The sequence below is a fragment of the Nuphar pumila genome, chromosome 3 (genome assembly GCF_984573655.1).
Source record: "Nuphar pumila chromosome 3, dmNupPumi1.hap1.1, whole genome shotgun sequence".
Lineage (NCBI taxonomy): Eukaryota > Viridiplantae > Streptophyta > Magnoliopsida > Nymphaeales > Nymphaeaceae > Nuphar > Nuphar pumila.
The window spans coordinates 108731203-108747345 of NC_143251.1; the positions used below are offsets into that span (position 1 = coordinate 108731203).

Below are 16143 nucleotides of genomic sequence, written 5' to 3' on the forward strand. Positions count from 1 at the left end.
CGCTACTCTCTGATCTGATTTTTACTGTAAATCACTACTCTCTGATTTGATTTCTACTGTAAATCGCTACTCTGTTATCTGATTTCTACTGTAAATCGCTAATCTTTGATTTGATTTTCACTGTAAATCGCTACTCTCTTATTTGATTTCTACTGTAAATCGCTACTCTCTTATTTGATTTCTACTATAAATTGTTATTCTCTTATTTGATTTTTACTGTAAATCACTACTTTCTGATCTGATTTCTACTGTAAATCGCTACTCTCTTATCTGATTTCTACTATAAATTGCTACTATCTGATTTGATTTCTACTGTAAATCGCTACTCTCTGATTTGATTTCTACTGTAAATCGCTCTTTTCAACAGAGAGAATAAAAAAACCACGGCCATTTAGAGAAAAATCTTATTGCTCTTTTTAACAGTTACAAGCGAGAAAGAAAAAGAATTTATACAAGGCAAGGGCGACAACCCTAAACCTAAACAAGTTGTGTATGATCCATAAGAAACCGAGTCTCAAACATAAGCCCCAAAAAAAATTCTTTCGGGGAACGCGCCCCCTGACCCTCGCCCCCTTGACCTCCCTTTCTGTAAGAGAAAAAACTATGAATCAGGCTCCACGACTCATCAGGCAGGAACGAGGAAGCGACCATGTATTGTAACACAAGCTAAAAACAAAGGCGAAACGTGCAAATCTATTTACGGGGTGTGGGAGGACATTTTCATCCAACACATATCTATCTTATGGGAGGACATTTTCGTTAAAAGCATATCTACCTTTTTTATATGTTATTTTATTATAAAGCCATCATGGGCAACATTGGCATATGAATTATCGTGGGTCCCAAGATATTCCTCTGTACACACAGGAACACACAAATTTGTGTTTCGGGGAGAACACACACCACCCTCCCCCTATAATGTTGCTGGCCAACATGGCTGCACGTCAATAAAGTCAAAGATTATTGAGTGTAGGGATGCACATCAAACTCGTGCTCAACTGGGTTAAAGCTTGGCTCAAGCTCATCCATTTCATAAATAAGCTAAGCTTGAACCAGTATATGAAGCTCGAACAAGCTATCAAGCCAAGCTTGAATGACCTATCAAGCCCGAGGCTCGATAAGGCTCAGTTCATTTCAAGCCCCATATATATAATATTTTTGCAAAAAAATTCAGAACTGCATTGTTATTGTAATGGGTAGGGAGTTAGTCTTTATTAAGAATGTGTTGGGTTCAAATCTTATGTATTGAACAAAGGCAAAAGCTTAAAAAGTCATAATAAAACTTATAGCTACTTGTACTAAAAAGCAAGTAAGTGTGATCCTTCCTAGACAATGAAATATTGGTAGGTTCTTTGGTCAACGTTAAGGAGATTGGGAGATCAAATCTCTCATTTTTTTTAATAAATCTTGTTTAGACTCATCTCGAGCTCAGAACTGAGCCGAGTTCGGACAACACCTTACAAGCTCGGCTCCGAGCTCGAGCCGAGCTTGGACAAAGTGAGCCGAGTTTGAATAGCTCAGGCTCGGCTCGAACTCAACTCGTGTGCAACCCTAATTGAGTTTGATTTGAGATGGTTTGGATAAGGATGCACACTAAGCCGAGCTAGTTCGGGCTCGACCCATTTAAGTTCGGCTTGAACTCGTTCAAAAAAATAAATGAATCGAGCTTGAACAGTCAATACAACTCAAGTAAGTTTGGTAAGCCCGATTAAGCTCAACTCGCATAGCTACATAAAAAAAATAGACTTTACATATGTATTGTGTTCATAATATGGTTATAAAGAAAGATCCTACCTTAATGGGCAGGTTGTTGGTCTTTTTTGAAAGTGGAGTTCAAATCCGATTGTCTTCCTTTTTTTCAAAAAGACTTTTGACACTATTTTTAAAAAGTAAAAATAAATAAATTGCTTGAGCTCAGCTTTAACAGCCAAATTTCTTCTTGAGCCGAGATGTGCCAGCTCAAGCTCCTCTCGAACCTGGCTCATATGCAGTTTTTGTGTTTTTGGAAAAATCTTGGCAATAAAAAATAAATTCAAATATAAAAAATATTTTATAAAAAATAAAAATAAAACACACAATTTTCATGATAAATAGCCGATAAAAACATAAATATCGTGTTTAAACAAGATATTTATGTTTTTGACAAAAATATCATGAGAAATAAAAAATATCATGACAAATTGCCATTTCTAACTTTCAAGTAATTTCATAAATCTTGCTAGATTTGTCACTATAATGATGAAAAACCCTCGGGAAAACCTCAAGGGGGGGGGGGGGGGGGGGCATGATCATCCTACTAGGCCACTTATGAAAGCTATGGACACATCCATGTTTGATCTAGTGCCTTCCTCTCAACACTCTCACAACTACCCCGTTGGCCATAAGGTGGTATATCGTTGGTATTTTTATGCTCATTTTGATTTGCAAAATAATAAAAAATGCTTGTAAAACTCATTTAATTCATCATTTTTGTCTTTTTTTTTTTTCTTGTTCGTCTAGAAAGAGCGGAAAAAGAGGGGCGGGGGGGATGAGAGCTTAAGAACCTTGAAGGAGAAGCCTTACCCAATGGCTTAGAAGGCTTACTAGTGTTGAGGACTCATGAGCAGAAAAGTCTCAATTGCACAAATATTTGTGCATTAAGCACATGATCACCCTCCATCTTGGGACAGACCTGTCACTTGTGGGGCTTTAATGCACAAATATTTGTGCAATCATATTGCACCCGATCGGGGGGACGAGTTTGGTGGTTTTTTTTTTTTTGCCTTCGTTTTTTAATAATTTTATTGGTTTTTCCTTTTTCAAAAAATTGGAGGTACGTCGGGGTATCAATTGCTGCTTCCTCTCTTCCTCGTACAAGGCAGGAAGGAAGGAAAAGAGGAGGGAATGGAGATGGCGGCGGGTGGGGCGATGGATAGTGCTAAGGAGCTCGATCGGTTGCGGAAGGAGCAGGACGACGTCTTCGTTGAGATCAACAAGATCCACAAGCGCCTCTCTCAATCCTGTATTCGAAATCTTTCCTCGAACCCCAAACCCTAATCTCTCTCTGTCTCTCTCTGTGTATCTTAATGATTTCCCAGTTGCATTTAGTTTTTTTTTTCTTTATTTCGCCGTGAATTACTAGCGTGTTCGTCTCATGTGGTTGGGATTTCTAATGGGCAAATTATTTGTCGTTTATCTGCTTGATTTTTGGCAAAAATGGCGAATTCTCAACAACTCTGATGAGTTCAGTAGCCCTAATTTGGAAAGAACTCGGTTTAGATATTTCGCTGGCGAATTGCTCTGAATCCATGTTAGGAATTAAATGTGCAGTAAGTGTTTGTGATTACAAAAACTTTCTCATGAATACCAACTTTCAATAAACCAGCTGTGGTAGACTTGATACCGAGAATTTTCTGTCATTTAAGATGTTACGCTTAAGAAAGCCTACCGTCAATCAATTTATCGTTCTTGAATGAAATTCTCATATATTCTTTAGGGTTTGGATGATTTTCAACAAGTTCTGTTTATTTTTTAAGAATTTGGGTTTTGTATCATCTTGTAGGACTGAGATGTTATGGAAAAGGACTAAATATTATGGTTGGATTGGTAGAGCTGCACCATTTTAACTGAGGGAACCTTATGTTTTGAATCCCACTCTGGGCCATCCTCTAGCATGGTTATTTAAACAGATAATAATAATAATAATTATTATTATTATAGACACAAGCGAATTTGGATGATCTCTCTATCTCTCCCTTAAGTGGATTATTCGAATGCAATATATGTTATATTCTTTGAAGAGCACTAAAGAATACCATAGCCAAAAGGGAAAAAAAAGTAATGCTGTAAAGAAATGGTTCCTTGTTATTTTCAAAAATCTTATAATGAAAATGAAATTCAGAATTGCATAACTACCAACTTAAAAAGGTGTTAGGAGTACTTGCACTTGAAAGAAAAAGGTCCTTTACATTCCTTAAGAATACATAGTAAAATCAATTATATTTCTGTGAGTATTTGAAGTACTATTTGTACTAGTTACTAATGTAAGACGCTGAAGAACTATCAAGGGAAAATGATTTGGTGAAGTTGTCAACATAAATTAAAACTTCAACTAATTGCTGCAAAAAATCTTAATTTTTTGATGTTATCTCCTCTGTCACAACATGCATTCATTCCTTGTAGTATTGACCTTCACACTATCTCATATCTCTCTGTACGATGAATTAATAAAAAAATTATTTAAATATTGATGCAGCTCCAGAGCAAATTGAGAAGTTTGGAGACAGTGTCTGGCTAAAGCTGCGAGCACTGTATGTGCAAGCAAAAGAACTTTCCGACAATGAAGTAACGTATGCATTTTACTTTTTCTGGCTAAGTTACTCTTTACTTTCAGTTTTTCTCTGCATCTTTTCATACTTCATCTTTATCTATTATTATGTGCAAGCAAAAGATCTGGCTTAAATGTGTTGATCAATCTTTATGTTTATTTTGAGAATTATGTCCGTATGAACCTTAACTAGTTATGAATACATAACCCACACGAACCTTAACTAGTTATCAATGAATAGAATAATACACACATTTTACTTTTTCTGGCTAAGTTACTCTTTACTTTCAGTTTTTCTCTGCATCTTTTCATACTTCATCTTTATCTATTATTATGTGCAAGCAAAAGATCTGGCTTAAATGTGTTGATCAATCTTTGTGTTTATTTTGAGAATTATGTCCATATGAACCTTAACTAGTTATGAATACATAACCCACACGAACCTTAACTAGTTATCAATAAATAGAATAATACACACATATGTTGGTGCATGAGAACAATTCTTTTTTTGATGCTAAATTGAAGGTTAGAGAAATAAATGTCTACCTACCTGACTGTTAAAATTATGTACATATCATATGTATATGTACATGTATCTATATGTATACATACTTAAGTATGTTTATACATTTGTATATGTATATATATATATATGTGTGTGTGTGTGTGTGTGTGTGTGTGTGTATTATAAATGTAAATACTAAATATTGTAACTAGTTATAACTATTGTTCCTTTTTTTTCTTTCTTTTTCTTTTTTAGTTAGGTTCTTTTTGGACTAGTCAACATAGACTTGACTAGTCAAATAGAGCTGTTGGTTGGAACAGTTTCAACAACTCTATTTGTAGCCGTTTGGACTGTTCCAACAGCTTTATTTGAGACTACCTCTTGTGTATAAATAGGGGTGAACCCCCTCATTATTTGTAATGCATTTCTTTGCATTTTGGTGATTAATAAAATATATTTTTTATATTCTTTTTTTTGGAGAACCCCTTTGTGGGTTTTTGTGAGTGTGTCCTTAGTGACACTTTTGTGCTTGTCCATTTGATTTATTGGTGGACATTTTGGTTCGTAATTGGAGGATCGTATTTCGTCACACTGACCTCCTTGATTAATAAAATCTCATTCATTCAACAAGCAAAACAAGATAAGCCTTTAGGCAATTTACGTTTTAGACACTATGAATCAACCTAAGATGCCAAACATCAATTATTTGCTTGAACTTATTTTTTCTTTGAATCTTCTACAATAAAATATATATCTTGAGAATGTGATCCTCTAGAGATTGTAGTCTCTGTTATTTGGTCTTGAAGAGAGCAAAGCAGGATGTAAAGATCAATTAAATGAGGTTTCTTTTAGACAATCGTATTCATCCTCATAGTTACTGGGTTTTCTACACTAGGCAGTAAACTGTGACTGCAATGTTCAAATGTACTTGAATCCCTTTTTGTTCAAGGGAGGGAGGGGGTGATACAACCTGTAAATATATGATAATCTTAGCAAACTCACCAAATGTACTATAATATACAAGTGTGTGTTTGTCTGTGATTTTAGGACTTATTTTTATGTTTCTGACTTGCTGCTGCTTTTCACTCATATATTAAACAGCAAAGGCCAGTTGCCTTTATGTGATATACGAGTAGCATGTTGTCAGTGCACAATATTATGTTGTTCACTCATATATTAGACAGGTTTCGGTTTTTTGCATTGGATCACGAGAGGCATGGCTGGGAAATATGTTGATGTACCTGTGGCCTTTTAAGGATTGATCTCAAATGATTTTAGTTCTTCACATGCTTATGACTGCACTAAGATCATATCTCTGCTGCCAGCTGATCTATGCATCCTTTTTGCAGCACTTCAAATTCATTGGTCGGTCAATTGGACTCTTTGCTGCACTCTGGCTTGTCAACTGCACAACGCAAAAAGATGGGTGTGTAGTGGAATTTTCATGACTTAGGCATTGGTAGCTGGTCATCTGTGATTTTTTCACAAATAAATCTTTCTTCATGTGTATTGTTAGCTTATGTTTGAATTAATTTTCCAAACATTATATTTGTTTCTTTTGCAATCAAAATTGTTGTTCTGAAATATATGTGTTTTACTTCTCATGGTGTCTTATAAGATGAAAAAGTGTGCAAATCTGAAATTACAGGAATAGCCTAGTAAGGAAGTTGAGCAATTCTTGTTCATATTTGACTTTCCTGATTAGAATTGGTCCGTCATACCCATGCTGCAAATTGAGTTTGGTCATTTTGCAGTGAATGATTCTAGGAGTTATGAATATAAAGTTTGGTTTGCAGGTGTGTTTGCATGATGACCATGAATAAATGGTATTGAAATCTTTCAACCTTCACAAATAAGATCATGGTTATTATGCCCCATCCTCATAACTGCCCTAATCTGAATCTAAGGTTTAGTTTTCTCCAATTGACAAATGAACTGTTTGTTAGAAGCTTACTGTGCTAAAAGGGTTTCTTAAGAGAGACACCTCTTGCATCAATGATGCAAGAGGCTTACTGTTTAAAAGTTTCTTAAGGGAGACACAGTTGCATCATTTGATACAGTCACTTTGTCCTAGACCTTGTATATTCCTGCAGTAAGTTATGAACTTATGACTATGTTCACTTATATCAGCAATGATTGAGAGATGCATATGGTTTTCAAATGAAAAAGTTGTGCAAGGGATATCTAAAATTGTCTAAATTGCTGAGATGTAAACTTACTAAGTTGTCAATTTAGAATTCATATCCTTCCAAAACTAAAATGATGGTTGCCATGTTTTAGTTGAGAGGAAACAAACTGTGTATTTTCCATCCATTGCTTTTCAATGACTGAAGGTTTCCTTATCTGGAAACAAGAATTCATGCGTACATGTTCTTAATTCTTATATGTCAATTGACAAAGGCTGATCTATCAATTTTAGCTTTCTTATTGAAGGATAAAGATGTGATGCCTATAAACCATTTCAGTTCAATTACTTTTCAGCATACGCTGTATGTTCTTTTTATCTAAAGTCTTATTGCATCATGATGAGTTCTTTTCAGAAGTTGAGCAGAAAAAGAAGCGGATGAAAGCTGATTTAGATCAAGCTAGAGTCTCTTCTACTCCTTCAATCAGGAGCCAAATTGAGCAAGCCAATAGTCTTATTAACGAGCAGGTGATTTGAATGCTTACCATTTTGTTGAGCCTCTGATGTCATTACGAAATCATGATCCAATTTATCAATATCGAATCATGTATTATCATTCATCAGAAAGTTTTGATTTTTAGATTAAACACGTGAGTTTACTTATATTATTTATTTTCTTAGCAAAAACTTTTTTATTTTCTGATTAAAACTATGGGCGTTCAGGTAGCAGCAAGGGTCACATCTGATGATGCAGAAAAGGATGAGTGGTTTATCGTGAAGGTAACCCGTTTTGACCGGGAAACAAAAGAGTAAGACCATCTTTCCTTTGTCTATGGTTATGCATGTTATTATTTGATGAAAGCTAATTTTTTCTTTTATTCCTTCGACATTTTCATGGCTGATATATCCATCAAAAAACTAAGATTGACCAGTCTAATTGATTGGATTTTACTGCTGCAACAATGCTCTTTCCTGCTAAACTTTGTAACATAAATTTTTAATCAAACTCTCTTGGGAGAAAATTATCCATTGGCCTATCAATTCAGCTATGGTTACTCCTGTCACACTTAAATAACAGAGGTACCCTCATAATTAGGACTTCTACTGTTGTCATCTCAAGTTATTATGAACCAGCTAATTAAGGGGGATTGTCTCAGAGGAGGCAACTTATTTTATGTTAAAGGGCAAACTGTGACATCTCGCAGGGCTTAGGGGATTTTCATCTTAACCAACAAGAGTTATTTATTCTTAAAAATATGATATCTTAATCCTTCTTTAAAAATTGTCTGATAAACAGATAACTACTTGACCATGAAATTGGATACCATGATAAACTCTATTACTGTTTAATATCTTTCTCCAGGGCATGTTGCAAAATTGTTGAATAATCTTTTCTGCATTTTCAAATTTCGTAGTGCGTATACCAGAGTATTTTGCTACATGATTATCCCCCTGTTGAATTCAAAACAGCCAGTGGCTGTGTAGTAGTTATCATTATATATTTTCTGCTGCCATATGAAAAAAGGTTTATGATTACAGGATTACATATTGCCTCCTTTCTCTTTTTCAGATTTATTGGTATTATCCCAAAATAGTTGTATGATTTCCTTCTGCTGCATTTAAGAATTTTAGAAAACCCTTGTTCTACATCTGGAGGATCAATTTTTGCCAAAATTGTGTTTACATTTTCATGTTTAACTGCATCTAGTTTTTCCATGACTTTTTCCTTAGAATAGGCTATCCTAATTTCATTTATTCAGAAACATCATGGCATTGATTTGCAACCTAGAACACTTGATTATTGTGGTCTTCTTTACGAGGGAACCCAGGCTAGGATCTAGAAATGGTGCTATATGAGAGCATTTGAAGCTCTGAGAAAAGGTGAGGAGATGCATCTTAGCCTCTTTTATGATGATTTACTAGTCATATTGAAGGCTGTACATAAATGAGCATATTATAGCAGAATCCACAGGTGAGAAGTTAAAAAACAACAAGTCATGGCTAATATTTATTATTTAATCAATGCTACAAGCAAAATAAGACAATCTTAAAATATAGAAACATTTAATAATGAAAGATGTAGTGTGATACAATTTAATACTATTCATTCATGTTTGGTACCATGTTGGAATCAGCTAATTCCATATTGTTTATGCAGATTTGAGGTTCTTGATGAAGAACCTGGGGATGATGAGGAGAGCGGCCAAAGGTACACCTTGTGTAGTTTGCATTTTGCATGTACCATGTTTTGCATTGATGTTTTAACCAAGGTTGTAAGTATCGTGTCGTTACGCGTATCAGTTGGGCTCAAAGTAACACCATATCGTGTCATAAATTTTTAATAAACTTTTTTCAAAAAATCCAAAAAATAAAAAAACAGAAAAAATTTAGCAAAAATTCTAAAAAAATCGTATGACATAAAACAATGATGAATTGCACGAAATACAACCATAAAATCACATATGAAGCATTTATGTCTCTTTGAGTTGCATAAGACATCATCAAACATCAACTATCTCATAAGAACAATGCAAAATATTGAATATCTTGCAATTAAGAACATGCCACAAGACTCATACTTTCATATTGCGTAAACAAAAATATTATGACAATAGTTGCACTTGATTTTCAGTCGGTTTTCACTCATTACTTGAGTGTCCCATTGCTATGCCGGATCATTTTATGCCATCTTTGTTGGAGGAGTGTGAAACCTGATTTATACCTTGATATAAATCTTTAATTTTCGTGATTTTTTAAGAGTAGCTTTGTAATTTTACTCATAATAAAGATTTTTTACCTTAACCCATTTTCTTGAATGGAAAAATGATGAAAATGCACTTTTACCTTAACCCACTTTTTTTGGTGAAAAAATGGTGGAAATGCACTTCTAATAACCTCTAGACAAATTGATAAGTCAGCCCTCAAAAGGTATTTAAAACTCAAAATGAAAAAAGTAACTTTCGGCCTTTTTTAAGTGCGCCGAAGGTGTATCGTATGATACACTCGATACGGGTACAATACACACTTGTATCATGATACGAGTGTGTATCATATCACAAAACCCAAAAGTAACGATACGTATCATACGATACAATACGATACTTACAACACTGGTTTTAACAGATAATAGTATGGAATATGTAAGAAAAATGTGAATCATTATCTAGCTATGGAAAGTCATTAATCTTGCTTGGTAATAATTCAAAGATGGTATTCTGTACACTTTTACATATCATATTTCAGCTGATTCAGGAATGCCTTTTTTTTTTCTCAAATTAGCTAAATGTAATTCAATGATGGTATTCTGTACACTTTTACATATCATATTTCAGCTGATTCAGGAATGCCTTTTTTTTTCTCAAATTAGCTAAATGTAAAAAAAAATTGAGCTTTATTGATTTCCATATATGGCTATTATATGCATATGATCTTCCCCATCATTGTAAATTATTAAATTTCTGCACTTTTCCTTCACTTGCGCATAATCTGTCCACAAAATATTGAATTTACAGTAGATAAATTGATCGCTAAACACCAGTTTCATGTAGGATTAGTTTTTGTTCGTTGAGACTCCTGAGGCATACTTTGCTGGCAAGATTTCTATAGAAGCAAAAATTTTATGGAGGCCATTCCAAAAACAGATATCATTGTAATAAGGAGTGGAATAAGTCTAAACAACACAGTATATTTCTTAGATAGAATCGTAGAAAAACTGCATAAGCATTTTGGTTATCAAAGGGAGTGAATGATATTTCCAATTGTTAATGGGTCTGTGTTTGTTTTGTTACTTTTCCTTTTTGATACTTCTAATTATGGTTGAAACTGGGTTGGAACTAGTTGAACCTACAACCTTAGCCTGCCACTTGCATTTGGATCTGACCAACAAATAGGGTCCATTTGCACATTTGAGTTGGATTCAGATCTCTCTGGTCAAATGTTATTAGATTTTATGTGGATTGTGGACCTGGTTCAGTACGTTTGGGTCAGATCCTATTTTCAGCAGATAAGATCTGATCCATTTTTCACTTTATTAAACAAAAACCTTGTTCCAAACCCATTTTTTTTGCTGTGATATTACCATGATGCAACCTAATCTAGATTTGAGTCAGCCATTTTGGATCCTACTGAATCCTGGCCCAAACATTGCCGGTGAGCCCAAGACTTGGATCCTAATTATGCACGACCATTGTACAGGTTAGGTCCAAACTATTAATTTTCCCTTATATATTTTTTAAAGGAACTGGTAGTTAATTATATCAAGATCAATTATTCTTGGGATCTAGATGTCGAAAATATTGAAAAATCATGGGGAACTTTCCATTTTTCTCTTCTTGTTCATGGCTAATATGTGCAGGATGTTATCTCATGCTGATAACATGAAGCATAGGTTTGTTATTTGTGCGGTATATATTATTGATTCTGAGCCAATAATCTAATGTCATTTTGAACTTGGTTTTGGCTTACATCTGTTTTGTGATCTGTAGTATTTGGTTGGTGTCATGTTCAAAGTAGCTAGGCCCTTTAAGTTATGTAGCCTCTTTTGCAAGCACAGAAGGCTTTACTACTAATACTGAAATAGTCCGTCATGTGTACAACGAAAGAAAATATTATGTTTTTTCCATAAAGCGAAAGTGAGATGCATTTAAAAGGTTTCCATAAAGATGGCCGTTTTTTACATTCATAAAATTTGAGCCTTCAAAATCTCTTTGATTAATAAAGAATGATCTCCATACTCAACTTGTTGATTAAGAATTTTGCTTTGATATTGATAATATCTATTACATCTACAGGAAATATAAACTGCCGATGTCACACATTATTCCTTTTCCAAAGCGAAATGATCCTTCTAGTGCTCCAGATTTCCCAACAGGGACACAAGTTTTGGCAGTCTATCCTACAACCACTGCTCTTTATAAAGCTACTGTTGTCAACCCTCACAGGAAGGTAATAAAGGATATGCTACAGTGGGTTATAGCTTCTTAATCAGGCCTACTTTAGGCATTATTTGCATCATATTCTATGCCTTCTGCATAATTTTTTTCCAAGGGTGCAGAAATTGTAGTTGAAAATGCAGAAAAAATCATGAATCACCTGGATGTTTTCAGAACATAGTCACAAATATCGGTATTGGCTATATCTCGGCAAGGCTATTTATCGCGATATTTGTGTTTAAAAAAAAATCTCGGTAAAATCTTGATGCTTAAAAAATAACAAAAAATAAGTAAGAAAATATCATGTTTAGACAAAAAAATAAATAAATAATAAAAGAGATAAGCAAAAAATGTAAAAGAAAGGAGAAAAACATATTTTAAATGTAAAAAATAAATAAAAACAGTAAAACTAATTGATAATATCACGAGAATATTATCACAATATTATCAAATTGGCAATATTTTCAAAATATCGCGATATTTTCAAAATATCGTGATATTTTACCTATATTATCGTTTTTGCAGAATTTACAGTGATAATATCGCGATATTTTGAAAATATCTCTGATATCTGTGACTACATTTCAGCATAGTCACAAAATTGTTTTAAGATCAGGTAGACAGATGTGAAAGGACCCAAACTAAATTGAAATGGCTGATGTCCAGAGAGTGATGTTAAAACTGCTACTTGATATTGTCGAAAAATGCTCTAGCAGTCTTCTTCCAGCTCATGGGCAGAAAGCCCCTCCAAAATATTGAAAATCTGTTCCCTTATGGTTGTATCTGTAATATTAAATAGAGAAGAAGGAATTAGTTGTGGTGTTTCATCATTAATTCTAATGAGATGTGGTTGAATGAGAGATGGTTCCCATGATACCTTAGTATCCAAGGGGGAATTGTCTATGTTTCTTGGGGTCTTGCATGCTTATTGCCATGTTTTTCCCCCTTAAACAATGGAACAAAGTTAATGATCTTAGATTTGCAGGTCATGCAGTCCCCGTTCAGGGCTGTCTTATGACTTGGAACCAATTTTGAGTTGGATCATGTCCTGAGTTGTTTAAAAAGCATTTGGATGTAATTCCTTCTTCTCAGAAGCTGTCAAGATTACTGAAAACTGTAAGAGTAGCCCATTTTGACACTGCCATAACCTAGCTTAGTGATTATTTGGATTGGAGGCAATGGGGTTACTTTGTCACTAGAGGCTTTCAAGATAAGGTGATGAAATGATGTAAATCTCTTCTTGACAGTGCATATGATCTTTTTCAGGAAATGAAAAAAAATGCAAGTCTTAAAACAAGGGGGCGGGGGATGAATTTTTGCCTTGACACATGCAAGTTACCTTTGGCTAACTTTGGCTAAGCTAGGTTAAGGCTTTAAAACATTCTTGATATCAAATAACAGGGATCAGTTGCTTTGCATGCATGCACATCATTGTTTGTCAAAACTGGAGTATATTTCAGTTTCTGTGTCTAATTATGTCTCCTCTTTGTAATAAATCCTGCTCTGCTTTCATTTTCGTAAAACCCACACTGACATCTATTGGATTTTTTCTGTGGATGACTACTTTTGGTGGATTTCCAGAGGAAAACTGAAGAGTAAGTTATTCTTTGCCTGATCTTGTGAGGTTGGATTTTTTTTTCCTTGTTTGTTACTTGGTTATCATTTTAGATTTCTCTAAGCTTTAAAATTTTTCATGATTGGATGCTTTGTATTCCAATTAACATGTGCATCCTATTTGTGCCTAGATTGTACATACCAGGGCCAAGTACAACTGCTTTTCCCTTGCTTTGATCATTCTGTCATTTGAAACTGATTTCCATCTCCATGCTACATGTAGCCTCTTCAATATGTTAAAAAGAAATGGGAAATTTGTTGTATACCGCACAGCTTTCCTTGAATAAAAAAAAAGTTTTTGATTTTTTTTAAAGATAACTGAAATCTTCCTTGGCTGATTACATTCCAAAACTACTATTTTTAACTTTAAAGCAAAACCATTTTTTTTTTGGCTTTTTGAGAGAGAGAGAGAGAGAGAGAGAGAGAGAGAGAGAGAGAGAGAGAGAGAGAGAGGTTAAAATCTAAGTCTAATGTCCTAACTCCAGTTGGATTAATGAAAACTATGGGTTGACCTAGAAAAAAATTAGGTGCATTTTTTACTTGGAGTTTTTTAATGTGTTGTAAAAAATGTGCTTTTCTGCAAATTCCTCGTGTTGTAAATAAAACTGCTACAAAGTACATCTATAATTATTGAAGATTTTTTCCACAAGTGAAAAACATGTGATCAATGTTCTAAATCTTCATTACGTTTTGCTGGTATTTATTTATGTTTTATCTGGATCCTCCTTTCAGTTACTTGTTAGAGTTTGATGACGATGAAGAAGAAGGATCTCCAGGGCTGCCCCAAAGGCATGTACCGTTTTACAAGGTTGTTCCTCTTCCGGAGGGACATCGACAATGATTCTGAAGTTTTCAGTATCCTTGCCTCGTGTAAAAATTCTTCTTTGGATGTTTCTGTAAATTATGTCCACGGGCTGTTATAGTGATTTCAGTTTAAATGTCCTAACTATTAATGAAATTCTTTGTCCATCAGATATGTATGTATATTTTACTAATGTTTGAGAAATTTCATGGCAAAAAACTGGGACCTTCAATAGGAAAGCTTATGAAACAAAAATGTCTTTTGGCTGAAAGGCTGCTTGAATGATAGCAATCAGAACATTGTAGTCACAGTGTCTTAACCGAGGGCCCACCCGGGGTTTTCTTGCTTAGGTGAGGGTTCCTCTTCAAAAAAAAAACATAAAAGGGGCCAATCTATTACCGCAACAACCCAACTCCCTTTTTAATGTTCAAGTGTTAAACAAAATATGTTTCATAGCATTTTAATTAAACGTCATATTGAAAGCCTAGAATCTATAACTTCTCTAAGAAATTGATCAAACCCTTTTTCTATTAGGATCTATCTTCTTCACTTCCAACCGTTACACTGGGCACTGTTTGTAGACTTAACCTCCACTGATTTTAAATTTTACTCTTCAACCCTCTACCAAAGTTTCATTAGAACTAGATCAACGGCCTGTTCTCATGGAAGGAGCATAAAACCTACAACCTTCAATTCAAATAAGCGGGTGATTATAGAATTCAAAACTAAATTTGATACTTATAAATTTTAAAGAAAAGAAAAAAATAAGATTACCTATTACATCCTCCTCCTTACTCCAAAAACTAAGAATCTTAATTCTGTCGTCATAACCAGTATCCACCACCTCTCACCCCTTTCAAAGTTGAAGAGAGTACCGTAGTAGACCAGGATATAAGAGGTTCACTTACAACAAGATCATACCCTCTATTAATGGGTGACCTAAAAGACCTCCTCTTTAATGACCTAAGACATAAATCCTTATATAAAAATAGTAAACACCACGTCCTTGATGTATATAGCTTCTTAACAAATAGGTTTAATAGTAGCCAAATGCATCCCATGACGTTTGAATTTGATAACTTAACTAATTATATACATCTCGCTTTTTGGTAACTTTAAAAATTATGTATTGGGTGTATCATCAAACGCACATTTTGTCCGACATAACCAGACGAATTTGTGCTGTTGATTGTGCTCGCTATTCAAAAAAAATTTCACTGAAAAATGCTTTTTAGCGCGGTCTTCACTGCTGCAAATTACCATAGTGGAAAAAAGGTCTTTAGCAGTGGTCACGACTGCCGCTAAATTTTTTTTTTTTTTTCTGACGCATGGTGTGCAGTGGCCGGTCCGAGCGTCGTTCGAGGCTAGAGGTGTTTGACGAAATACTCGTTCCTTATTTGACATTAGGTAAATCTTACTATAATTCATAATGTTTAACTTTGACAACTTTGGTAAGATTTTCCTAATGCTTCTATCTCTATTTTTAATATGGTCTACAATTTAACTTTACTACCTTTGATAGGATTTTCTTGATCTCTCTCAACCTCCCGTAGGATTATCTTTCTCTAATGTCTTTATGGAGTTATGTAAATAATCTTTCCTAATCCTTCTCTCGGGCGCTTGTCCGTGAAGGGGGCATTATGACAAACTATATTGAGATTTTTAAAATAGTGTTTTCTATTAGAAATTTTGAAGTGGACGATTGTTAATGTACATTTTGGACGTTTTTATTGACAGACCTCAAGAGCACTAAGTAGATCAGATTTAAAAATTTCTACCTATCCCGCTAATAAATGGGTTTAGGTGGTGACATCCGTACAAACCCAATTTTAGTTGCCATTTTAGCAATTTAGCTATCAC

General features: G+C 34.4%; 1 protein-coding gene across 3 annotated transcripts; it reads left to right on the plus strand.

Annotated features, from left to right (window-relative positions):
* The first annotated feature begins 2614 nt into the window (after window positions 1–2614).
* LOC149843251 (SAGA-associated factor 29 homolog A-like) lies at window positions 2615–14538 on the plus strand. Of its 3 annotated transcripts, none has more exons than XM_089999681.1 (9): window positions 2616–3001; window positions 4235–4328; window positions 6161–6237; window positions 7355–7464; window positions 7660–7745; window positions 9095–9145; window positions 11727–11880; window positions 13449–13462; window positions 14214–14538. In XM_089999681.1, the coding sequence occupies exons 1-9, from the start codon at window positions 2884–2886 to the stop codon at window positions 14320–14322; spliced, it is 813 nt and encodes a 270-aa protein (XP_089855807.1). In that variant the 5' UTR covers window positions 2616–2883; the 3' UTR covers window positions 14323–14538. The 3 variants fall into 3 exon arrangements, with proteins under 3 accessions (XP_089855808.1, XP_089855807.1, XP_089855806.1); XM_089999680.1 differs by having other exon boundaries at window positions 2618–3001; window positions 7352–7464; XM_089999682.1 differs by lacking the exon at window positions 13449–13462 and having other exon boundaries at window positions 2615–3001; window positions 7352–7464.
* Window positions 14539–16143: the final 1605 nt, after the last annotated feature.

Excerpts from the sequence above, each read along its gene's own strand:
- LOC149843251 (XM_089999680.1), top strand. The coding sequence starts at position 2,884 with ATGGAGATGGCGGCGGGTGGGGCGATGGATAGTGCTAAGGAGCTCGAT. Across the intron at positions 6,238-7,351 it reads TGCACAACGCAAAAAGATGG|AAGTTGAGCAGAAAAAGAAG; the intron begins GTGTGTAGTGGA and ends AGTTCTTTTCAG. Across the intron at positions 9,146-11,726 it reads GATGAGGAGAGCGGCCAAAG|GAAATATAAACTGCCGATGT; the intron begins GTACACCTTGTG and ends TTACATCTACAG.